This window comes from Cupressus sempervirens, chromosome 8 (assembly GCF_028749045.1).
Source record: "Cupressus sempervirens isolate cs-2001-9-10 chromosome 8, ASM2874904v1, whole genome shotgun sequence".
NCBI classification, from domain to species: Eukaryota; Viridiplantae; Streptophyta; class Pinopsida; order Cupressales; family Cupressaceae; genus Cupressus; species Cupressus sempervirens.
The window spans coordinates 222,351,503-222,379,295 of record NC_143125.1 but is presented as its reverse complement, the minus strand read 5'-3'; the positions used below and the strand labels follow the sequence as shown (position 1 = coordinate 222,379,295).

General features: G+C 35.3%; 1 protein-coding gene across 1 annotated transcript; it reads left to right on the top strand.

The window, feature by feature from the left end:
- Window positions 1-13,263: 13,263 nt before the first annotated feature.
- On the top strand, window positions 13,264-14,989 carry LOC149542294 (uncharacterized). Its single transcript, XM_089797278.1, has 3 exons — window positions 13,264-13,420; window positions 13,521-13,596; window positions 14,010-14,989. Exons 1-3 carry the CDS (start codon window positions 13,412-13,414, stop codon window positions 14,453-14,455), a joined length of 531 nt encoding a protein of 176 aa, XP_089653404.1. The 5' UTR covers window positions 13,264-13,411; the 3' UTR covers window positions 14,456-14,989.
- The last annotated feature ends 12,804 nt before the right edge of the window (window positions 14,990-27,793 follow it).

Below are 27,793 nucleotides of genomic sequence, written 5' to 3'. Positions count from 1 at the left end.
TAGGCACCTTATATCTTTGTACAAGTCATATTGTTCCTTCTACTTTAATTGTTTCAAAGAAAAATGAATGTTCATGAACAATTGCTGCAGTTGAGTAGGGAGAACAAATAGTTGTTGTAGATTATGATACAGCACTGTGGCACAACAGACTTGGCCACATGAGTGAGGAAGGTATGAAAGTACTTTATTCAAAGAAAGTTTTACCAGGTCTAAAATGTGTTAATATGGACTTTTGTGAAATTTGTGTGTATGGAAAACAAAAGAGAGTGAGCTTTGTGCAGATTGGGAAGGAAAACAAAAAGGAGAAATTAGAGCTTGTGCATATCGATGTATGGGGACTGACTTAGCTATCTTCCCTTGGTGGCTCTCATTATTATGTTACATTTATTGATGATGCAACAAGAAAGGTACAAGTTTATTTCCCTAGACATAAATTTGATGTATTTCAAACTTTTAAGAAATGAAAATGCTTGGTTGAAAATCAGACTGGTAAGAAATTAAAATGTCTCAAATCTAATAACGGTGGTGAGTATTGCAGTCATGAATTTGAAGATTATTTCTCCACTAATGGTATTGGTAGACATTAAACTATTCCAAGGACTCCACAAGAAAATGGAGTGGCTAAATGTATGAACATGACTATAATGGAACATGCAAGGAGCATGAGATTGCATGCTGGGTTGACCTTACACATGTGAGCAGAGGCTATCAATACTATTGTATATTTGATTAATAGAGGTCCCTCTACTCCTTTGGGTTGTGGTATTCTAGAGGAAGCATGGACTGGTAAGAAGGTGAGTTATTCTTTTCTCAAAACCTTCAACTCTAAAGCATTTGCTCATATCATTGTCTTTATTTTAAGATGTTGGATGTTGATAGCTACATTATTTTATGTTTATATGTCAATGATATGCTTATAGATGGGTCTAACATGGATCACATTAAGGGGCTGAAATGCCAATTAGCACATGCATTTTCTATGAAGGATTTGGGTGCAGCAAAACAAATCCTTCATATGAAGATTTGTAGAGATAGGAAGAAAAGAACATTGACGCTACCTCAGACTAATTGTGTGGAGAAGGTGTTGGAATGTTTCTCTATGAAGAATGCTAAAGCTGTCAACACATACCTAGTCATTTGAAGTTGACTAAGGAGATGTGTCCCAAGACACAAGAAGAGGAGGATAAGATGTCCAAGGTACCCTATGCTTTAGTTGTAGGAAGCTTGATGTATGATATGGTATGCACTAGGCCAAATATTGCACATGTAGTGGGAGTCGTTAGTAGGTATATGAGTCATCAAGGAATTGAGCATTAGAATGCAGTAAAATGGATTCTCAAATATTTGAGAGGAACATCCAATAAGTGTTTACACTTTGGGGGCTCTACTATTGATTTATAGGGCTATGTTGACTCAAATTTGACAGGGAATATTGATACTAGGCTGAGTACTATAGGTTATGTATTTATTATTGGTGGGGTAGTCGTGAGCTAGGTTTCTAGGTTACAAAAGGTTAATGCTTTATCCACTTCAGAGGTAGAGTATGTTGCTACTACAGAGGTAACCAAGGAGATGATATGGCTTCAGTTCTTCTTAGAAGAATTGGGACACCCTTAGAAGGATAATTATTTGTTTATAGACAATCAAAGTTCCATTCATCTTGCAAATAATTTAGCTCTGCATTCAAAGACCAAACACATACAATTGTGGTACCATTTCATTCGATCATTTTTGGAGGATGGACAATTATAGTTGGAGAAGATACATACAAATGAAAATCTAGCAGATATGTTTACAAAGGTAGTAACAAGGGAGAAGCTAAACTCCTCTTCAACTTCAATTGGTCTTCTAGACTCCACATGAATAAAAGAACAACAAAGTCTAGGGTGGTTTGATCTAGTGGGAGCCTCATGGAGTAGCGGCATAGCTACAGGATTAGTCTCCAAGTAGGAGATTATTGTTTAGTGTGGAGCCTGATCAGTCCCCAAGTGGGAGATTGTTAGATTGTGGTGACTAATCACAAAAGTACTATACATACTTCATAAAATGCTAAAAATTCTTGTATAAAAGAGCTTAGGGTTAGGGATTGCTTATATAGTTGTGATGCAAAATTGGTTCTTGCATGGTATTGAGCTATAAAGGGTTATGGATTGTAATATTGTTATAATCACTAGATTATAATAATATCAGACTTGTTGTTTAGTGGACATAGCCCAGGGATTAGGTGAACCATGTTAAATCTTGGTGTCTTGTGTACTTTTCTATGTGATATATTATTTTTTGTTATTGGTTATATTTGCATGTAATTGTTATTTCTATCTGTGGTTTAATCCTAACAAAATCTAAGTTGACTATTTTTTTTTCTTGAATTTTGTGAAGCATGTGGAAGATAACTATGATGAGTTGGTGGCACAAAATTTGTGGTAAACCATTTTGAGGAGAATTCAAAGAGGATTGAAGAAGAAGTTTCTAAAAGGGACTCAGATGAAAAGATGGGTAAATTCATTGAATCCTATCTAATACTACCTATCCCTAAAATGGATGATAGAGGATAAATGAAAAAACATCTTAATTTTCTATTTATAGAGATGACTAGTCTGAAGCAAGGTGGGCTATGTTTGAGAACCTAAGTTAGAAAAGAGGTCTAAGGTATTGCTCCATTTAGTGACTGAATATAAGAGACTACTATGTTAGAGTATATAGTGCATTGGTATAACTTGGGGGGTGGGGTGTGAATTAATTATAAGAATAATATCACCAATAACAAATTTAAACAATCTTAACCATATGAGTAATGTAAACTAAAACCACAACAAGATACTCATGCACAGTAACACAAGATAGGTTAACTAGGGAACTCTTATTCAACAGAAAAACCTTGGTGGGGATGGTACCCACAAGATGATGTACTAATATAAATATTTCTTGTTAGAGGATAGACCCTGTTAGGAGTCTATTACAACATTCAGCATATATGAGTCCATGTTAGGATACTTTGAAACCTTATTAGGAGTTGTGCCAACCCTATTAGAAGTTGTGGAGGACAACTGGACCCATTGCCCAAACAACTTCAAGGGCAAGACCGATGAACCCACTATCCAAATGATGTTTGTATTATTCCTTGCAGAATAATATAACTAAATTGTACTTCCTTTCTCTATCTCTATCTTGTCAACTAGATGACTTCTCCTTCTAATCTTATAACCAGATCATGAACTGTGCATGCAATAATCCCTTGGATTACTTACATGCATTCAATCAACACTTTGCTCTTTTTTGCACTTCACAAATATAATGCACAATAGATAAAAGTAATACACTTAGAATTAAGGAAAAAAATCTTTCCTTTATACCATACCTACATAATAATTCCTTGAGTCATCCTTAAGGCTTTTCTAATTAATTAAAATAAGATATATAATTAATTACAATTACAATACCACTGTTAGCTCAAAATCTATACAAAACTTTACACATGTGACTCTAGGTCTTGTGTACTTGCTAATCCCATCACCTAACTATCTTCTATCACTGGTTAACTTCGCATCACCTCATTATATCTTGTCTAAAAGATATAATGAAAACATCAGAAACTACCCAACAAATGCTTTGTTTCTGCACTGCTCATAGTAATTCAAACACAACTACCATATGTCTTTGACTATGACTTTGTCCTCTTTACCATATTATCTGGACACTCTCAAATACATTTCCTTAACTATGCATCACTTAACCCTTACTCAGTTACCATGCCACATAAGATCTTTGGCTACTAATCTTCTAGTCTCTACAGAAACATTATTATTTTGACATCAATGACAAACACAAGATAATGAATGCAACATATCAATACTCTCCAATGGTTAGGATACAACCCCAATGTAGTATCATCAACATTCATTCTAACAATTACTATTGGCAAGGAAAGAAAGGAGGCTTAAGAGTATGAATTCTTGAAGGGTGAAAAAGCTATCAGATTTGAAGTGTGTCAATTCCAAGCAGAATGGAGGACTAAAATACAGATATTTAATCTACAAGTGAGTTGTAATTCATTATTAGATGAAGCCTTGTTGTTACTTTCTAATCATTGTACCAATCTAGGGCAAATCCTTTTGATTAAGGTTGACTTAATAGTCATTTGTAAATCCTTTAACTAGGTGGAATTCTAAGTGAATGATCTGAAGTCTTCTAATAATGCTCACTCCTAAGAATGTGATTAAAATCCTCTAACTAGGTCATATTTAACAATGTGTATTGTAGTCTTTAACAGGGCTAGCCTTTCACATGGAATCACTTTAGAAGAGTGAGAGTGAAGAACATGTTATTGGTTGTATTTTCCAAATTGTGTTTCCATGTAAAATTGTTGTGTCAAATGTGTTATTGTGTTTCATGTTTACATTTCTACAAAAAAAAATTGACCTAGGACATTAATCTATAAGTTTAAGTGATTGTTTGATCTAATGGATGCATGAATGAATATGTTTTATGGATATGGGTTCACTAACTTGTGAAAAGTTTTATTTGTACATCTGGACCTTGGATCATTGATTCACCCCCCTCTTAGTTATTCTAAAGAATTCCAATATATATATATATATATATGTTTCAAACAGAAAAAACTAAAACAACTCTAATCAATTTGAATGTTATCATCTCTATATCTTTAGTAGTGTGTGAAAATTTTAATTACTAGTTTTACTTTACATTCATCAATTATTTATGTATGCATGCTAAAAAGATGGCAAAATAATATATGTGTATAAAAAGTTTTAACTCTCATTAAACACATTGATTTCTAAGCTATTTTCTACTTACACAAAAGTAATTTATGACCTTTCAGACAATGAACTACCTTTGATTTCATATTCAATTTCACATTACCCTTCTAGCATCATTTTGTTCCTTGTCATCAAATTGTATTATATGTTGTCACCAATAAAGTTTTTGAATTAGATAGATAGTAGCCAAGAGAGATAGACAGCTGACCCCGAAGTACAAACCATAAGACAAGATCATTTTTTGTTAGCTTCTCAATGAAGATGGTTTTCCCTTATTTTAAGATTTACATTCTAAGTCTAAACAATAATGACTTGGTATTTATAGAAGTTAATAATGATTTTAAAAATGTAAATAAATAAAAAACCACACAAAAATATATAACACACAACATACTTAAGAATACATTATTGTACTTACAATGTTACACTAGTACTAATCACCATGTTTTATTTTTTGCGTTCTCCAATTAAAATAATCATTAGATCCTCTAATGCTTGTATGAGGCTTTATTGTGATTGAAAACATCCTCAAAACCCCATATACCTTTATTGTATTTAACATATTTCATGTTTAAGATTAGATGCAAAGCATAGATTGACAAACTAATAACCATATAGAACAACACCATAACTTAAAGTGACTTCTACACAAATATAAATATTAATATACCAAAACACAAAAAATTATATACAATCATGTCCTACACATACAAGACAAACAAACAAACAAAAACATACAAAGTATGAGAAGACCTACTTTACTAATTTAAATTTCTATCCAAAAAAAATATTAAAAAATAAATTTAAAGTAATACAAGCACATATAAGTTCAACTAATCTCGGTAAAGTCAATTTCCTCATTATTCTTCTATAAACCATCTTTTTCCCTCAAATGTTAAATTACAAATGAATATTTAATATTTAAATTATAAATTATATTCACATATACACTTATAGAGAGTCTTCCAGTCTTTCCTTAGGGATGAATATGTGTATATAGTTTTCTTCAAATCTCTCATTTTCATATTATATATATTTTAAATTCTGATTACATTTTACAATAAAAATTTCTAAATATAGCAATGAAATTTATAATTTTACAAAATTCACTAAAATGTGGGTGCATTTTATCTCATGAGTTGTATGACACTTTTAGTTACTTTTTAAAAAGTGTTTAATGAATGCATGCTAAAAAGAGTTGAAAAATATGGACAAAAAATATGCTTGTATAATATTTTTAACTCTTGTTCAAAACCTCAACTTTTAAGATTTTATCTTAAACAATAATATTTTATGACCATTTAACCAATCAACTAAATTTGATTTCATTTTCAATTTCAAATTACACCTTTAAATGTATCATTTTTCTCATTGTCATCTAGTTGTCTTTGATGCTATCACCATCATAGCTTTTCCCATGGAAAAGATCATTTTTGGTAAGCTCCTCAATGATGATAATTTTCCCTTTGAAGTTTTCATTCGTAATATAAACCATGTCATTATTGTATTTAGGTAGAAAATCTTAAAAATTAATCATTTTTAATATTTGTAATAGACAATGATGCTTACCATGAAAGGAAAGAAATAGAGACTACTAAAATAAACAACATAGTAGAAAAATCATTATTGTACTGTAATGACACCTTAGTATTAATAGCTTAGTATTAATGACTATGATTTTTCTTACATTTTCCAATTATAATTACTACTCAAGCATAGTCATTTTGTATGATTCTTTATTGTAATTGAAAAAGTAATCAAAACCGCACATAATAGTATTGTTTCTATGATATTATGTGTTTGAGATAAGATGCACTAGGTAATTGAAAAAACAATAAATGGATAAGACAACACAACTTAAAGTAGTTTGTATAGAAATATTAATATTAATATATTGAAACAAACAAAATCATATACAAACCTAACTTTTTTTTGATGAATAGTCATTTTCAATTAATAAAATTTACTAAGATTACAATTCACAAAAAAGGGGTCGAGGGATATAGGATCACCCCGCGAATGAGTTCAAATGGCCGAAGTTAGAAAAAACAACATGGCCTCAGCCATAAACTAAAAACTATTCATAAAAAAAAAACACTTTTAACAACCTCAAGTTGCCAAGGCAGTACCAGAAAAGGGAGGAGGATCATCTTTATCAGGAAATCCCCACGCATCAGTGGGATTGTGAGGCGAACTGGGAACAGTCCAGCCGTCAGCAGCATCAGCAGGATCTAGGGTAGTCGCAGTCTCTGCATCCTTCTTGTCTAGCCGCGAAGGAGAAATTGCCAAGGCCAACCAAGGAAACTTGCCAAAGTACGCCTGTCCAGGGGGAGGAGCTGAAGATCGACTAGAAGCCTGCCCAGGGGGGGAGTCGAGGACCAGCCAGAACCACCACGCGATGGGGAAACGGAGCGGTGCCTCCAACCGCCATGATCACCACTGGGAGAGCGATGTCGAGGACCCTGGGAGTGCGTCGTGTGTGAATGGCAGCCAGAGGACTGGTGTCGGGAATGGCAACCGCGAGAGGAGGAGGCATCAGCCGAGGCATCCAAAGGCACTTTGGCAATGGTGCAAGGAGCATTGCCCCAATGATTTAACAATTCCTGTAAGTGTGCAACCTCCAGGGAAACTTTATTAGCTTGCACCTGTATCTGCATAATGACATTGTTACAAATGCATGCCTTAGTGTACATTGCAATGTTAACATCCAAAAAACTGTGAGTGAATAAAATTGCATTCCTATCTTTCCATAGAGAAAACAAAATTTCCATCCTGAAAGTATGCCAAATCTGGGAGAACTTCCGAGGAAATCTAGGGGAATCACCCAGCAGGATCATGTGCCATGAAAAAGGTTTGAGCCTGAAAGGATTGAAAAAATCATGAATCCAGTGCCAATAATTCTGAGCATGCTTGCAAAACCAAAAAATATGCAAAAAGGACTCAGGTTGGCAACAGAAGGGGCATCTGGGATGAGGAACCCCAATGTGCTTGAACCGAGGCCCTAGGGGAAGACCTTGGAAGGCAACGCACCAAGAAAAGTGTCCAATCTTAGGTTCTGTAATGGCACTCCAAATGGTGTCGAACTGTTTTCTCCATTAAGAAAGCGAAGAATGCAAATGCCATCTTTGATTAAGCGTGTCCACCATCAGAAGGTGGGGCGAAAGCCATATATATCCCATATTGGGCTTATAATTGGTAAATGGAGTGGTAGGAAACCACTTCCAATCATGCCACCAAGGACGAACAGATGGAATCCCCACTTTATGAAGTAAGTGCATAGGGATGGAAGACAACATAAGGTCATAAGTCTGGCGATCGGCATGAACAAGGCGGTATTGAACTTGCATATCCTCCCATGACCTGAAATTCATGGTGACTCTTGAAAAAATGTCCTTGGTAGTGCGAATGCCACGTTTAAAGAAATGCAGAGCACTAGCACCTTGAGTCTTGGCAAGAGGAGTACTCTGGAAGGCAAACAGGGGAGACCACCAAATGTTCTGTTGATCTAAGGATAGCCCATTGCGAAACTCATCACCAGCCCAACGAAGCCAAGGTTTAACAGCTTCCCAAGCTTTCCAGATGCTCTTTATAACAAAAGATCCTTGTATGACCACTAGTTCACGCATAGTGAGAAGGGTCTAAAAACCAATCCCCTTCCACGCCAGTCTGTTAGCAGGGAAGCCTGAAGAGATGCAATGCCTAACAAGAATTTTTCAGGCTTCATCTCCAGAAATAGCTCTGATAATCCATTTAGCACAGAGGGCAAGGCCCTGCTTCCGAGTGGAAAGCAGGCCAAGACCCCCAGATTCCCTTGGGAGACAACAGAAATCCCAAGCAACTCTGTGAAAACCATGATGGTCAGAACTAGAGGCCCAAAGAAAATCTCTGAGCAAATGTTCTAATTTGAGATAGGAAGCTTTGGAGGGAGCCCAACAAGAAGAATAATACACATGGGTGGCAACCAAAATCTTAGAACAAATCTGAAATTTACCAGCAAGAGAAAGCGGCTTAGTGATCCAATAATCAAGCTTTTTGCTAATCTTTGTAAGAATAGCATTCCAAAGTTCTACAGAGGAAGCCTGGAAAGAAAAGGGAATGCCAAGAAAGTGGAAGATTTCTCCATGAGTAACCCATTTCCATTGGAATTGGCTGAGCCAAGGTGGAGCTGACAAAAAAGACTGTCGATAGTAGAGCATTTTATGCCATTGAATGGCAGAGCCAAAGGCTTGACAAAAAGTGTCCAGACAATTTAAAGCATTTTTTATGTTTTCTTCATCTTCAAGAAGAGTAAGAAAATAATCATCAGCAAAATGACCATTGACTAATTGGGAGGAAGAATCAGGCAAGGAAATGCCACGGACCAGTCCCGAAGACACAAAGTGAGCAAGTAAATAACCAAAACCTTCACCAGCAAGGACATAAAGCGTTGGAGCTAGCGGACAACCTTGTCTGATGGAACGAAAAAGTCCAAAAGCTTTAGATTGTGAATTATTGATGGTGATGCAAGCATTAGCGTCACCAAAGAGCATCTCCACGGACTGAAGAAAATTGGGACCAAAACCTAAAGCCTGAAGCATAGCCAAAATAAAAGGCCATTCAATGCAATCATAGGCTTTAGAAAAATCTATCTTTAAAAAGATAGCCTGCTACTTGGACTTACGGGCCCATTCCATACCTTCCCAGACAGCAATGATGTTGTCAAGAATATACCTAGATTTGATGAAGCCAGTTTGTTCAGGCTGCACAATTAGAGGAATCATATGGCAGATTTTGAGAGAGAGCGCCTTAGCAATGATCTTATAAGACACATTCAGGAGGGTGATGGGCCTCCAGTTGCATATGTCCTCAAGATCACCAACTTTAGGTATGAATTTAATATTTTCTTTATTTATGATCGCTCCTAAGCTTTTAGAATGGTATGCTTCAATATCGACTTTGTGTAGATCAGGACCAATTTGCTCCCAAAGATGTTTGTAAAATTAATAGGGAAATTCATCACACCCAGGGGATTTGTCATCTGCCATGGAGTAAACTGCCTCTTTAAGGTCTCGGAGGGAAAGAAGTTGCTCACAGAAAGCGTGTTGCTCAATCGTGAGGAGGTTTGGAGTAACAGTAATACACTTTCTGAGAGCCTCCTCCTGAGCAACCGAATGGCCCTACGAAGCAAAGACATTCTCATAGTGAAGAACAAAAGCTTGTAGGATGTCAGGAAAACTGGAAAGAACATCAGTTCCCTATTTTATCTTTTTAATCCCAACATTGGTATGACGGGCTCGAAGAGCCTGGAAAAACTCCTTCGAGGCTTTGTCGCCAACCTCCAACCAGTGGAGACGGGCTTTGATTTGAGCTCCTCGGGAAGCATAGTTATCAGCAATTTGCTTTTCATGGCGAAGTTTGGCAAGCTGAATTTGAAGATCCACATCAAAGGGGTTGAAGGTGAGTGCTTCAGAGGCTTTTTTGAGGGCAAGGGTGTTGGTTTCATAAGACCGTTTTCTAAAAATTGCTAGTTGACGCCCGTAGATGCGCAAAAATTGAGTCGTTTTGGTAATGGCATCATTCCACCATTGAATCCAACCTCGATGGGAATGTGGACGTGGTTCCAAATTCCAGACACGCTATATGTGGGAGATGGTGGAAGCATGCAACAACACAGACGTGTTGAGGAAGAATTGAGACTTGGCCACTTTGGGGATAGCTGTTTGCCAAAAAATGCCAAAATAAATAGAATAGTGGTCTGATAACGTCACATCTGTTAGGGGAATGACAGGTAGATCACGATCTTCAGAAAAGGAAAAAGAAGATTGCGCCGAGATCATAGCACGATCAAGACGTTTCAATATGCGGTTAGGACTGGCTCAAAAATTGGACCAAGTGTGCTAGGCCCCACTATCATGACGACAACTAGTATTGGGATCAAAAAGGCCCAATTTATGACGCATGTAAAACCAGGCTTCTCTTTCCCCAGCTGTCCAATGGAAAGGCAGAATGCCATCTTTGTCAGAGGCCACTTCAACCATATTGAAGTCCCCACACAGGACCCAAGTAGCTGGCGACAAGTTGTCAGCAAGCCAAACCCACATTTATGCCCTTTCCACAGCATCATTGGAAGCATAAACATTAATGACTCCAAAAGAATGATTGTTAATGGAAAGGAAAAGCCAAATAATACGGTGTGTGGGGTAAGAACTGTGCGAGATAATAGCAGAATGAAGGCGAGGTGACAGAAGAGTAACTACACCACCTCGGCCAGCTTCATGCTGAGAAGAAAACATGATGCTATCTTGCCAAATGACGCGCCATGCAGCAGACAGCATGAAACCAGAAATCTTAACTTCTTGCAAGTAAAGAAAATCTAAATTTCCAAGTCTATGATGGGTATCTCGGACATAGAACTTTCTGGGGAGGTCTGTAAGACCTCGAACATTCCAAGAGAGGAAGTTCATGAGAACTCTTCCATGTCATCCTTGTCCTCCAGAGAGGAGTAACTATTCTGCAAAAAGGTAGAAACTGGGTGGAAGTCAGACGGGAAATCCTCTGAACTTACAGCTTGCTGTTTTACCCCTGATATCTCTGCACGTCCAGGAGGACTGCGAGAACACCTTATTGCTGCTGGTACTATGGAAGAGACTACAAGAGGAGAACGAGCCCCAGCTAATGAGGAGGCCCTGGCAGCCGCCTTAATCCCCTGCGAACTAGTAGGGTTTGAAACATGCGAAGTCGAAACAAGTGTAATGGAAGCCGCTGGCGCCTCTACGCTAGCAGGCGTTGACACTTCGATGGAAGCAGGAGGAATCACGGTAACTTTCGCATAGGATGGCTTGGGGGCCAAAGGATTCAAGGCAGGCTTTCCCTTACGCCCAACAGTAACCCATTCTTCTTTTTTTCCTTTGACTTGTTTGACAGGCGTCGCTTTAGGCTGGGGTATGACCCTAGGCGTAGCCAAAGGGCAATCCCTGATCTTGTGTTCCGCAGACTGGCACCTATAACAGGTGTTAGGTAGGCTCAAGTAAAGCACCTTCTATGAGAAGGTTTGAGCGCCAATCTGGATTTCCACAGAATCCTTGAGATCTTTAGAAAGATCGACTTCAATGCAAACATGCCGCTGAGGGCGAGCATTAAAAATTTTCTCTAGCTCCTTGGTAACAACTTTGCCAAGGGCTTGGGCAATAGACTCAATAAAAGGCCAGCAAGGCAAGGGTAGACTTGGGAATTTGACCCAAACAGAAACCCTAAGCTTTTTATCATCCGAGATAGAGAAGTCTCGGGACCATTTCTGAAAAAAAAGCAAGGAGGAATGCACAGACCAAGGGCCGTTGGTAAAAACTGCATCTGTTTGCGACGGGTTAGCACAGCGAAAAAAAAAAAAAAAAATCTTTGGTAAGGTTTTGCACAGCGTCAAGGCGGACTCCATGAGGAGTCCAGCTTTTTTTGACCCATTCTCTGAGCATAGCTTCAGGGGGAGTCCTACCAACAAAATACCCTATCAAGGTATGTTGTTCTAACCAGTCACATGTAGCATCAAATTCTTGCAAAGGAAGGACAATATCAGGATTACCTAGTGGAAAACCTTCGGGACAAACTTGCGCGGGCGTTTGTTCGGTGGCTGTGCCATGGCAGTCCGAAGCAGTAGTGTGAACACCAGAAACAACTGGTTCACCGCTTGAAGGAGCCATTATATCCTAACTTAAAGCTCCCACAGTAAATGCAGTATGACAAGTGCTGACAAAAGGGGAGTGCAGGCGAAGGGCCGTACGCAAAAAAAAAAAACTGAAAGTTCGCATGAAGCAAGAAAACCCTAGCAAAGCAAAAACCTCTTGTTTTAATAAAAAAATAACTTACACATACAAGAAAAATAAAAAAAATAAAAAATAAAAAATCAAGAACACATTCTATTTTAAATTTCAATCCAACAATTTTTTTAACAAAGTAAATTTAAAATAATAGTAATACCTACAAATAAATAAACTTATTAAACTCTTTTTTTAATAATTATTTAGGAAAATTTTAATATTTTTTCTCTTATTATTTAAATTGTCCAAAAGATGTTAATATTTCCATTATACACCGTATTCTTATATAAACTTGATAAGGAGAACACTTTTGTATTTCTTTCTCTTTTTCATCGTGATCATGATGGAACAGGGATTTGATTCGAAATGTTAATAATAATAAAAACTCGACACAATCTAATCTAGAAGCCCATCATTATAATTGTAATAGATTGTAGAAATTTGATCTCTTTGAACCGTATATCTTATTCATAAAAGACTTTTTTTTAATGATGATTAATTTTTACAATAAAATTCTCTAAATATAACCATGAAATTTCTAATTACTTTTGTACGTACCAACTATCCTATGAGTGATGCTGATTGATTTACGTTGTAGACAACTTGCAGAAAACCGTAGAAAATAACTGGAGTGAATAACTACACGATTTATAAAGACTTATTGATGTCCACAAAACCTGGTCAAGAAAAATCGACCCAAAAGCATTAATTTATAATGTTGTTTGTACAAATCTCCTCTATAAAGGCATCGTAAATTCCCTTTTCTTCATCATTTGTAGTGAAGAGTCGAAGGCAGGTCAGAGCTCTTTGCAGATATACAACCTTGCAGGAAGATTGCCCAGGATGGCTTATGTAAGGCGTTTGTTTGTTTTATTTGATTTTCATTCTTCTTAAGTATTACAAGAGAGAAACTACCTTGTCTCATGGTCTCTTGTATTCTCTGACATGGCAGAGGACTGTTATGAGCGTCGATATGGATTGCTACAAGTGCAAGAGAGTGGCCTTGCAATCAATCACAAAAATAGATGGTATCATGCGACAAAATTATTCTCTTTCAACTCGCTTCTTACCTATTGCCCAAAAATTATGGAAGAAGGAAACCCTAATGTTTCGTCCTTTCATGATTTCTCTATTGAACATGTTTAAAATCTCAGATCTCTATGTTTTCCTTTCAAATACTCTTTCTAGCATGTTTCAAAAGTACTATTACAAGTCCTGATATGTAAACAAAAGGGTATATTTATAACTTCTGTTTTTGCTCTCACTGCCATCTTCTCGTAAGTCTAGTATCATATAAGATGAGTTAGTGGCTTTCATTTCTCTTCGGGGTGAAGTCAAGCATATTTCGAGCTCATATTCATTATGAAAGTGAATTTTCATTGTATTTCTAGATCAATTATTGTTGTTTGAAATTTAGTAATGGGTTATCATTTGTTCGCAGGAATAGATAGGGTTTCGATTAATATGAAGGAGAGGACAATAACTGTGGATGGAGATGCAGATCCAGTGTGCATTGCCAACCAAATAAGGAGCAAATTCAAATGTGCTCGTGTGGTTTCTTACGGGCCTCCACCTCCACCCCCAAAACAAGAGGAGTCCAAGAAGAAAAAGAAAGATGGGAAGGAAGATGGAAAGAAAGATGATGGTAAGAAGGAGGATGGGAAGAAGGATGTAGAGAAAAAGGATGGTGTGAAATCCCAAGTTATAATATGTCCTGGGTATCCTCCATCGGTGAGGCATTGCTCATGTGCACCTACTCAACATTGTGGGTGTTCAAGCAAATCGGGCATGATGGCATGGCCTGGGTATTATCCTCCGCAGCCGCCTCCTAATGAAGTTTGGTATATCTCTAATGAGGATAATCAAGGTTATTGTACCATTTGTTAAGACCTAAGATATGTGTTTCTTTCTTTCAATCTTGGTCTACGTTTCAATGCTTTTGGGTGGTTAGATGTCACTGTACATAGTGACGTATGTTCTGTTACGTATAAACCCACTCCTTGTTGGAACGAGGGACGCATAGGCCTATTTCGTTTTCAGAGATATATATATATGTGTGTGATGGAGTACATGTCGTCATGTGACCATGTGGAAGAATATGAATTTGCTGGTAATGGTACTTAGAATTGGAGATACACGCAACTGTCAATACATAATGGTGGAATGGGCTACGCAACAGACATGTGTGGTCCTAATTGACCACTTGCTATTAAGAATGGTGAAAAGACAAAGAGTGTCGTTCTCATATTTAATAAATGATTTGTGAAATTTGTTTTTAATAGGGAAAGGTTCGTATAGCTGAGCTAGATAGTTTCTAATAGTGTTTGTATCATATGTTTGTTGTAACATATGTTGATTTGATGTATAATTATTTTAAAAATATTTTATTTATAATTATGACTATAAAGTTTTAGTGTTGTTTATGACTATTTGATGTATAATTATTTTAATAATATTTTATTCATAATTGTGACTATAATGTTTTAGTTTTGTTGATGACTATTCACATATATTTTTTAGATCTAAAAATCAAGTTTGAATTATCTATATGATGTGATCAATGTCTTTTTTTTGTTTGTATAATAATAAAAATAATCATTTGTCATATAAAAATATGCAAGAAAAAAAGTAAAAACTAAGCAAAACATATACTTTTCACTTAATTTTTTAGTCATTTTTTTGAGTATCATGGCCTTAGCATATTTGTTTTCAAATTCTTTCCTTTCACCTATGACTATGGAGCAATGTCTCCCTAGCTTGTGACCTTCTTGTTGACATATGTGGTTTATAATTTGATTGTATTGTTAAAACTATACTATTGCCTTAATTTTACACACTTGAGATTATGGTGACTCTTTCCTAAAAGGGTCTTTTGAAAATTCATAATGAAAACCCATTGAAGGGTCCTTTTGGCATAGCTAAGAAGTGTCTCCCGTATTCCTCATTTTCTCTAGAGGTGATGAACCTCTTACTTTGATAATAATGGATTAATTTATAGGTTTAATTGACTAAGACCTTCTCTTCTTAAGTTGCATTCCTAGATTTTAGAGAACTAGTTGCTAGTGGTAAAAAGTAGATAGAGATTTATAGATTGACTTGTTGCACTTTTGTTACCTACTTTAATTATATGAAAGATGATGACTTTGTTTTGAATATAGACTACTGAAAATGGGGTTATCATGCCCTATCCTTTTCTCCAAGTTTCACTCATTCAATCTTGTGAGTGAATCTAGTATATTTTCTCTAAGTAATCTTTCCCTACCCCCATACACTTGTAGATTAAATAGTCTTATTTAGCTATTTGTAATAATATGGTCTTTTCCTCAAGTTTGACCCCACAACAAGATATTGGTCTCATACCTCATTTTCTCATATTTTTCTAGAAAGGGACTCTTAAAAGTTGCTACTAGCTAAATTTTCCTTAATGTTGGTTGACCTACCTTGGGAAAAAATAAATTTGGAGAATAAACTAATCTCTTTCAAGTGCAAAATTTTTCTTTCTCTAAGCCATCTAGCTTCCCCTTGCCCCTATGCATTTCATCTTTGTCTTCCACCACTTGCAAAAAAGATTGTAATAGTTATCCTCTTAACGTCTTTTCTTACTAGTTAATATAGTGATTCATATTCAATTATTCATTTAATGCCTTGTTCCTCTAATAGGTTGTCTAGCATATGTACTTGTATCCCAAATATTATGGATATCCTTATACATTTATTAACTTTCACCATCATTTCTTTCATGGTTCTTGACTCCTCATCCAACACCATAGGGTTTCTTCTCCAAGCATGGTGACATTTTCTAATGAGATCAAGTGGGATAGGGCCTGGAGCCATATAATAAATAAACAATAAGAACAATAAAGTGACATCAAGTTGAAATGACAAGTGGGAACAAATTCTTGAGAGGTGAATTAAAAAGGCATTTGAGAGGAGCCACATGCAAAGGGACCCAAAAAAAAGGAGCTAAGAAACCAAAAACCTACTGGACTAACTTCCAACAGTCCACTTTGAGGTTTGTGCCATGGCTTAACTGCCTTCTATGTTCCATAAGCCTAGTGGTTGTATCGGGCATTGACAGGTTGATCTTATGGTGCAACGACAACTCTAGCTTGTAACAAGTGGTATCAGAGCTTGGTCACAGGTTGGAATCTCCTTGGGTAACATTGAGGGGATTTTTGGACTAACTTCCAACATTACCCTTCAAGTTCGTGACATGGCTTAACCACCTCTGATGTTCTATAAGTCTAGTGGTTGTATTGGGCATTGAGAGGTCAATCTTTGGGTGCAACAACAACTCTAGCTTGTAACAAAACCACTAAAAAATAAAATGTGAGTGCATTGGAAGAAGAAGGAACCAATGCAAACCAAAAACAAATGTTTGGGAAGGGAAGACACCTAACAACCTCAAACAAGAACACATACAACCAACCACCACAAAACAAGAGATGACAATAGTACTAAAAAAGATAGAGAAACAATACCATCAACACAACTCTCACACGGTGCTATATTTTAGTAATATATTTACTACTTATATTTTATGGTGCTTCTTCCCATAGTCTAGTGAGTTCTCCTAGAAATATAAATTATTGTTGGACTATAGTTTGTCACATGAAAAAATAGTCAATGACAAGTGTTGTCCACATATTGGTTTTCTTTTTGTGGACACTATTGGGTCTCAACATTGATTTATAATGAGCATATTTTTTCTATTTTCTATTTCTTTTTAGATTATTTATTCTTGTTTAGTTTTTTAAGTAGCTAATATTCACCAATTGGGTAATAGCAATCAAATCTGGAAAATAGTTCAATATTTGTGCTAACCAAAATTATGGGATTTTTATCTTTTAATTATTTTTTATTTTTTTAACCATTGAATAATTTGTTTTATTAACTAAATTAAGACATATATTTTCCAAAATACCCAAAAAATGGATAGATAAGATTACCCAATAATTTAGATGTTATTGTGAGAATGCAAATTTTATTTCAATAATTATAAAGCACGTGTATTAGGTTTTTATTAGAGGAAAATAAATTTCAAAATGACCTAAAACTATGATTTGAAACACTTGAATAGAAGTTTTATTAAACACACAACATAAGCAAGTGACATCCAATGGGAAATAAGAAATTGGTGAGTTTTTGTAGGCACTCAAAACCCTTTACAAAACATAGAAGGCCAAATAGAACATAAAGAAATAGTACCACATTTTTCATCTTCAAACTACAACGAACACCCTTGATCAAATATTTAGAGGCATAAATTTTTTTTGAAAACATCTCTTCATCCTATGTACAACATTTCAGGATATGTCATCAAATGGAAGAGAAGTGGAAGGAGATACAAGAGGAAAAACTTAAAAGGACTAAGAAGGAGTATCTACTGTTAGAATGATTAGAATAACTAAGAGGGGGGATGAATAATTTATCTAAGGTCCATATGTAAAAATTAAACATTTAAACACTTCAACTACTTCAAATCTAAGAATCCATTAGGTCAGCCTCTATAGTAGATTATCAATAACATCAATTAGTAATCCACTATCCTAATAATAATAGACTTGCAAAATGTAAAATGTTAATAGTAAATCATCACAAATAACATCCAAAAAAGTTCACACTAGGATTTTACATGGAAACCCAATTTGGGAAAAACCATCAGTAACATATCACCAATCTTTCACTCTTCTAAAGTGAGCTCTATTAGGAGCTAGTTCTATTAAAGGTTAAAAAAAACTATTAAACATGACCCTTTTAAAGGATTTAATCACTATGTTAGGAGCGGCCTTGTTAGGAAACTTTAGAACATTCCATTAGAATGCCACCTCGATTAAAGGATTCATATATGGCGGTTAGGTCAACCTTGACTAAAGGATTATAAAACTCATATAATGGTTAGGAACTAATAGTAGGTTTTGATCTGACTAATATAACTCACTTTGCAAATACATATCACAAATTGGCTCACATGTTGATCCACTAACTAGCCTCCATTATCATCTTCATCTCTGACTTGCTTGGAAACCCTTCAAACAATCTCTCCTCACCTCTTCAAAACTCTTTGCAGCCTCTTGTTTAAGTTTTCCAATCAATAACATCAACACCTACTCCAACCACATAAGGTTAGCCCTTGTACCTCCTTAAAAGGTAGTTCTGATCTTTTCTTTCTTAAACACCATCGTAGATCTTAGGGTTAGTTCAGATTCATTGAATCCTTCCATCATTTAGTCTCTTATTTTCTCTTTTAGAAAATTCTTCAAACTTCTTCTTGAATCCTTGAATAGAAATACTCAAGCATGGTTTCTATTTATTTAAATGCTACAGGTCATTCATCCTTATCTTTAAGATACTTTACATATTCCAAGAAATCAACAATGTTAGCTAGAAATAATGATTTCCTCATAAACTATTAAATGTTGTCCCTCAGCCAACACTATGTTCTGATGCTCAATTATCACTGGGTTACTCATTCATTACTAACATTTCTATTTGGAACATATACTAACACTCAGTCAATATTGATGCTTGGTTAACACTACTTTCTCTTGGCATATACTGGCGCTCGGTCAATACTAGCATCACTCGACATATACTTCAAGTTCCTTAATCTTCTACTCTTTTTCTCGATCAAGCCTATGCATTTGGTCATCCTTTGATCACTTCTTCAAGGCTTCAATCCAACCATCTTCTTTACTTGTACCATGATTAAGAAATCACTTTATCTTGTCAAAGTATAACAAATCAAGTACCCATTGTAGTTTCCTCATAACTCAACCTTTTCTCTAGGTGTTTTTGATATGTCTTTTCTCAAATCATCTTCATCAATAATCTAGATATGATACCCAAATTAGATAGTAAACTATCTTACCAATAAGGTTTGACATCAATGACAATATAACAATTGTTCCAATTTTAGTTTTTGATAATCTCCCTCTTTGGATTTGATGGGAGCACCTCTAGTTACCATGCAATCCAAAACATGTACTAGTTCGAGCTATGTCCCTCTATGTTTAGTATGAGATCTTTAATAGCATCCTTATTTTCATTTTGATTCTCATCTCTTGTGTCCAACAATCTCTTTCTTTCATTTTCATTCTTATTCTCATAATATGTCTCCAACAATATCTTTCTTTCAATTTCATTTTGATTCTCATCCATGCAGCTCACATAAGCTCCCTAGATCATGAAATCAATCAGATTCTTATGTATTGGTGGTAAGACCTTGCATAGATTCTCCCTCTTTGCAATATCTCCTTACTGAATAGTACTCCATGGTAACTAAATCTCTCCCTCTTTTTCTTTCATTTTCAATAGATATAATCTCCCTTTATATGGAAACTCTTTCTTTTAGGTTCATCTGATTCAAATCCATATAACTTAGATAAGCTCCTCATATCATGAAATCAGTTAGATTCTTCTTTATTTCTTGTAAGACCTTGCATAGATTCTCCCTCTTTGCAATATCTCCTTACTAAATATTACTCCATGGTAACTAAATCTCTTTTTCTATTTCTTGCATGTTCACTTGATATAATCTCCCTTTATATGGCAACTCTTTCTTTAAGTTTATGATATTCATCCATACAGCTCACATAAGCTTCTCATATCATGAAATGAATAAGATTATTATGTATTGCTAGTAATACCTTGCATAGATTCTCCCTCTTTGCAATATCTCCTTACTAAATATTACTCTGTGGTAACTAAATCTCTCCCTTTTTTCCTTGCATGTTCACTTGATATAATCTACCTTTATATGGCAACTCTTCCTTTTAGTCTCACTGTCATTCTCATCAATGCAACTCACATAAGATCCTTATATCATGAAATAAATCACATTCTTCTATATTTCTGGTAAGACCTTGCATAGATTCTTCCTACTTGAGATATCTCCTTACCGAGTATTACTTCATGGTAACTGAATCTCGGCCTCTTTTTCTTGCATATTCACTTGATATAATCTATCTTGATATGGTAACTAAATCTCTCGCTCTCTAAAAATAGTAACAATGGGCCTCCAAGAGGCCATTGTTATAGGTTCCTTTAATCATATTTTCAAATATTTATCTTGCAAAATAGTCATGACTTTATGGTTTTAAGTAGATGAACTTTTTTTTAATGTATATGTATGTTAAGACATGAAGTAGAAGTATGGTTAGTTTAAATATGCTATATCTTCTTGAATCCATGGAAAGAAATGGTATAATGAAGTAGTGTTACATGTTGATAAATGTTTCCCTATCTATGCAATGTTTGGGTTAGTTTTCCTCCTATAGCCATAGGATTTGCAAGAGTGGTAATTTGAACTTTACAATTTTCTCTAATATTGATGATGAAAATAAATATATGTATATGGAGATTGTGTAGGCATTGATTTTTTTACTGGTATTTACCACGGATATTCAAAGATCAACATTCCAATGCTAAACAAGTCAAAGAAAACAAAATTTCTAGACGTTCGCAAGTGAAGTGAATCATTTGTTGCTTTATGTTGTTGCAGCGCACAAATGTAGATTCCACAACTTGCTATATTCCTAAAGCATTTGTTTGTGGTTAATGTTGTTTCTATTTCTAATTTTATGAGTATGTAATTAATCCTCATTAATGGACTGATCTTAGATTTAGGAAGTAGTTGTAGTTTCCTTAAAATAACAACTATTGTAGCTTTGAGCCTAGTTTAAAGAAGAATAGAATGGGTTGATTTTCATAGCAACATAGTGTGATACTATTTTTAATCAAGTGTAATCTTTCACCATGAATAAATATAATGCACAATTCAAGTTTATATCTCTTATTTTAGTTTTTTTTTCTATTCACTCATCCAAGGAGGCCCACTTGGTGAGTGAATTGTTCTATTAGAATAAATTTCATTTCCTTGTTGTTTCTAAGTAAAGTAGAATTTTATTGCTTCTGGAGTGATTGGTAACAAAATCGATGAACTGTTCCTGCAACATTATTTTAATCTTCAAGTTAGTTTTTGTTTCATTTTCTAGTATAGGTTTCCTTTTGTACTACCTTTTCTTTAGTTGTAATGACTTAAAGAAGAATTAGAGCATATAATTTGCAGTCACTATTTCAAGTTTATCCTCCCAGGTTGATAAATTAAATGAAGTCAGTGTACTATTTTAAATAAAACACATGATGTTGCCTGACCATAGAATCATTGTGGAAGGATGTCCAATCCTTCATTACTAGGGTATTAAGCTGACTAGCCATTTTTGGCTCCATTATTGAGGATGGTGTCAATCTAGTTCAACCTTGAAGGCATTATCTTAGTTTAAATTATACATTAGTTTGCATCCATAGAAAAAGAGAACTCCTTAGGAGATTTCTTCCTCTTAATAATCAGGAAGATGTTTTTAATCTTGACCTTGAAAAACCTCATAGTAAGAATTAAGAAGAAGAACCTTTTGAAAATCCATTCTTCATTGCTCAAGAATGAATACCCTCATTCTCTAAAGAATCCTTGCATTTGAATGATCCTTTCGTTGAACCTGAATACCAAGAAAATCCACTTGCCCTTCTTATCTACCAACCACCACAAGGTCCTCCTCCAATAATGGCTTAGCCTCAACCTCATCCTATATTTCCTTTTCCTATCCATCCTCATTAAGGTAATCAAAATTTGAAGAACATACCTTCTATTGCACTTCCCAAGTTCTATGGCCTAATTACTAAGGACCCTGAAACCTTTCTCTTTGTGTTTGATATCCTTTGTAGAAGTTATGACTATACAAATGATGCTCATAAGTTGAACTTGTTTTCATCTGCCCTAAAGGAAGCTTCTCTAAGATGGTTCGTGGGGTTGGGTGTCAACAATGTAGCAGATTGGCTTGCAATGAGAAAATTATTTCTTATAAAATATAAATAATATTATAGGGGTCAAGATTTGAATGGAGATGACATTTTCAAAATGTCCCAAAAGGACAATGAAACCTTGGAAGATTATGTCTCACATTTCATGTTCAACTTCTAGTATAACACACAATACCAGCCAAATGAGGAATCAAAGAAATATCTTTTTCTAAGAGGTGTAAATGATGGAAGCATTGAGTCTCTAGATCTCATGGTAGGAGGAGATATCACTCAAAAAAAAAAGACTAATATACAGAGTATATGTTTGAACTATTCCAGGGCCACTATGAAGAAATGCAGTGGACTTAGAGAACTACCACATAAGTCTAATGGTGGTTCAGGAGTATCAAAGAAGGAACTATCAAATTTTCTATCAGAATTCAAACCAAACATCATTAATGATGTAACCACTTAGCTGGATACCATGAAGGCGAGAAGGAAGAAGGACGACATTGATGCCATGTTAGCTAAATATTGTCCACATTGTAGGAAGAAGAAAAATAATTCTAGATGTAAGTCTATTGCAAGCTTGGAGAAGCAACCAATTCCTACTAAGTTTAAAGACATTGATGGAAATGGAGAGGTTCTCTATGTTTCTCAATAAAGGCCATGGGCTCAAAGACAAGGTATGCCACAAGATTCTCTTCAATATTATAATACTAACAATCAATGGAAAAAATCTCAAAATACTAGTTTTAGTGGATGTAATAATTGGAAGCAACCTTAGCCAGGTTGGAAAAAACCTCAACAAGGTTGGAAACAACCTTAGTAGGGTTGGTAACAACCTCAACTTGGTTGGTAAAAACCTTAGCATGGTTGGCAAAAACCTTAGCAAGGTTGGCAACAATTCCAAAATTGGAATACCCAATCTAGTCAGCAAGCCTTAATGCCACCACATCAACAGTAGGCTCTAAAGCCTCCTCATGTAGACATTAATAATCTTAAGTAGACTCAGGTACCGGTTGAGCCTAATCCTAATCCTACCAATACTAAATAGCCAACACAATAACAAAGCTATGTCATTTCCTTAAATGATATCCACTTAAGGTTAGGCACTACTCTTCCTTCACCCAAAATCCTATAATAATAGAAGTTGAAGATTCCCCAACTGAACAAGTAGATGTGCCAGATCAACACACATCTCTTGTAGCCAAAGGACCTTTGTTTCCTCATAGGTTGATGGACCAAGGCCAGCCTACTGAAAACCATTTAGTAATTGATTTTCCTAATCAGTTGAAGCAAATGATAGTAAAAATAATATTACTTGATGCCATCAAGGGGGTTCCTACCTATACTAAAGACATCAAGGAAGCATGTATCAAACAACTAGCAAGAAAGAAGAAGGATCCAAAAACTATTCATGTCTTAGGACAATTATCTGATTTAATGTTGGAGAAATTAATCGTAACCAAATATTTTGACCCTGGGAGTCGTGTGATTGTTGTCACCAATCTTGGGATGAAAGTTCAAAATGCTTTAGTTGACTTAGGAGCATCCATAAATGTCATAAAAAGGAGGTATTGTCTCAATTGCATATCATTGGTCTCAGAGAAACTAAAACCATAGTTTATCTTGCTTATCATTCTAGTATTAATCCAGATGGGAAGATAGAAGATGTCATAATCACTTTAAATTCTTGGGAGTATTCCATAGACTTTATTGTCCTTTCCCCAAAGGCTAACATGGGTGGATATTCTTTAATTTCAAGGAGACCATGGTTAGCTACTACATATGCCTATATAGCTTCCCAGTCTTAGAAGATGACAATATCTAATGGTATTCATACTAATACTCCCTTGCTCAAGTACTATTACTAGATGACCAAGTATTCTGGCTAGGTGTGGGTGATGATAGTCCAGAGGTCGATTCCATCCATTAGCTAATGATGGTAGATCAAGAGTCATTTGTAGCCTCTAGAGAAGAAGATGAGATCATTTCATCCATTACCATGAATGAGTATAGAGGAGAGCCTCAAGTGTGTCCTTAAGCAAAAAGTGTCCTAGAAACCATATTACCACCTTTAAACACACCTCAACATCCAAAAGCTTCCCAATTCTTTCACGCATTATTACCTCATGAGATTGATTCTTCTCTTTTTGTCTAGTTATTCATGACAGATAAGGTTATTAAGATGGAAGTTGGTCTAGGAAGAGAGTCGAATATAAACAATGCCTTGTCACCTTTACATCAAAAAATTATGTTGTAGTTACTAATAAGAAAACATTTTCTTAGGACTACATGGACATGATAGGATTAGATCCTATGCCCAGTACTCACAAGATCTATAATAGTCCTAACTTCAAACCTGTCCAATAGCCTCAAAGGAGAGTCAACCCTGTTTTGAGGGATATAGTTAAAAATGAGATCCATAAACTATTAAGAGTTGGTTTTATTTACCCTATCTTTGATAGCTAATGGGTCTCACCCCTGGTTGTAGTACCGAAGAAGGGAGGAAAATGGAGGGTTTGTGTAGATTATAGGGAGCTTAATTTAGTCACTAAGAAATACCGCTTCCCCTTTCCATTTATAGCTCAAGTTCTTGAAAACCTAGTTGGGAAGAAATATTTTTCTTTTCTAGATGGTTTTAATGGTTACAATCAGATACAAATAGCTCCAAAGGATCAAGAAGAAATAACCTTTACTTGCTTGTGCAATGCCCCAACCACATTCCATTGAACTAGCATAAGCATATTTTTTGATATATCTACTGACTATATGGAGATCTACATGGATGCTTTTACTATTTATGAGACTACTTTTGAGGAAGAAAAAGCCAACTTAGAGAAGGTACTCAAGAGAGGCCAAGACTATAACCTATCCCTAAATAGTGAAAAATGTTTTATGATGATGGAAGGAGTAGTACTAGGTAATTTCATTTCATCAAAAGGCATCCAAGTGGATCCAACAAAGATTGAGGTCATTAGTACATTGCCTATGCTAGGGAAGCAAAAGGATGTGTGAAGTTTCCTAAGACATGCTTGATATTATAGAAGATTCATCAATAATTTCAGTCAACTTGGAACATCCCTTTATAACTTGTTAAAAAAGGATTCTAAATTTGTGTCAAACTTTGAGCATGCTACATCTTTCCTACAGCTTAAAAAGAAGTTCTCATCATAGCACTAGTTTTGAAAGGGCCCAATTGGGAACTTGCTTTCCACATTCATGCAGATGCCTCAGACTATGTTATAGGTGTAGTACTAGGCCAAATGGTAGACTTAGCTGAGCATGCTATTTATTTCATTAGTAAAAAATTTCAAGGTGCATATTTCAATTACATAGTAATGGAAAAGAAGCTACTTGTAGATATCTATGCACCAAATAAATTAAGGAAGTATATTATTGGATATGAATTATATGTTCATATTGACCAATCTTCTATAAAGATTTGATGAATAAGCCTACAATATAAGGAAGATTGGCTTGTTGGTTGCTACTTATGCAGTAATTTGATATCACAATAGTATATAAACTTGGTAGGGCCAATGTGGTAGCTGATTTTTTCTCTTAGTTGCACATCCTTGATGGCTACACCAATTAATGACACTTTTCAAGATGAAAATCTTTTGCTATTGTCAAAAAAAAATCCATGGTATGGAGATATTTCAAACTACCTAACAATAGGAAAGATGTTAGTTCATTTCTCTACTAAAGAAAGAAAGTTACTAGTTCAAAAGAGCTTTAACTATTATTGGATTGTTGGATTTATGTTTTATAGTGGTCCTAGTCAAGTAATGTGTCAGTGTATGAGATAAGTAAAACATATGGTATCTTGAGGGGATATCACAATGAGCCCTATAGAGGTCATTTTGCAACCAAATAGACATCATTTAAAATATTGGCAATTGGGTATTATTTGCCAAGTTTACACAAGCATGTGGCTAGATACACAAATAAATGTGATAAGTGTCAATGCATGGGGAGACCCACTAAATTAGATGAAATGCCTCTATAGCCTCAATTAGTTGTTGCACCCTATTGGGACTCAAAGTTGAAGCCCTGATTTTGAGTACCATTGAAAAATCAAGTCCTATAAATGCCTTTTGATGCATGTGTACCTGGTTGTCCATTTGAAGACTAAGAGGTGTTTAATATTTCTAACACCTTGAATTTAGTGTATCTATGTGTTCCATGATGATAAATTTCCATTTTGAACTATTTTGTGAAGTCCCATTTTGAGCAATGTCCAAATCTACATTTTTGCCTAAGTGTCAAATAGGGACAAGATGCCTAGTTTGCAATTGAATATCTCACACCCAGCAATGTTTCATGACTCACCACTTTGGAGTGTTTAGTGTCCATACCAGAGAGCCTATTTTTTAGATTTTGAGTCATTTCAAATCCATTTGACTAGGTTTTGAATCCCTCAGAGTTGGTCATTTATTGTTGTCATGCTAATATGAATTGTTTTGAATTCTCGGAGGCCCTATTTGACTTGTTAAAACTTTGACTCAGTTGACCAAAATGAGAAAATTCCTTTTGCATTTCATTTTAGAGGTCAAATACTTTCTATGTTTAAATTTTGAGATTGTGAAGAATCTATTTGATCAATTTTCAAACGCGATTCCAAATGCAATTTCTAACTTTTTACTAGTGTCATAAAGTGCAGATTGGTCGGTACCCTTGTTCGATATGTTGTAACTCAAGATCTATGATAGGTGAGATCAAATGGATTGTACCATTGTGTTGTACTCTAAAAATACTTTAAGTGTGCCAATTTTCAAGTCTTGATGAATCTGTTTGCATACTTTCCCAGGTCCATTCCATTTGCAAAAAATAATTTTCTACTATTGTTCCCAGTTTACAAATTCCAAGTAGCCCACTTTGACTATTCGCCAAATGTGACTCATTATTCTTCATGAGCCCTAATAAAAAATTTATATTTTCCTCATGATAGTGAACCAATCCCCCAGTTTTCAGCTTCCTAAGTCTCAGTTTGCCTAGTTTTCAAAGCCAATTCTGAACATGTTTTATGGTTTTCTAACATGTTTGCTTGCAGGTAATTATGGAAGGAAAACTTTGACATTCAGTATCTTTTGACTAACAATTCACCATGAGAAAAGAGTCGACACTGTAAGAGTGTGTGGAATAGAGAATCAGTGTCTTGGATTTCAGAGCCTAGTTAGGTGTTTGTGCTAGTTTTTAAGGCTAGTTAAAGGACCTCTTGGCACAAAGTTGATAGTTTGCAAGAAAAGGTGTTTGAAAAGAAAAAAAAAAATTTAGTCGGACCCACTTTGGGGCCTGACTAATCCCATCATATTGATATGATGTTTGGAGATGAGGGTATTTTGATATGAGAGCATCATTGCAAGTTAAATTGGTAAGCAGGGTCTATTCATGATAAACCATGCATAGCAGAGTATCTAT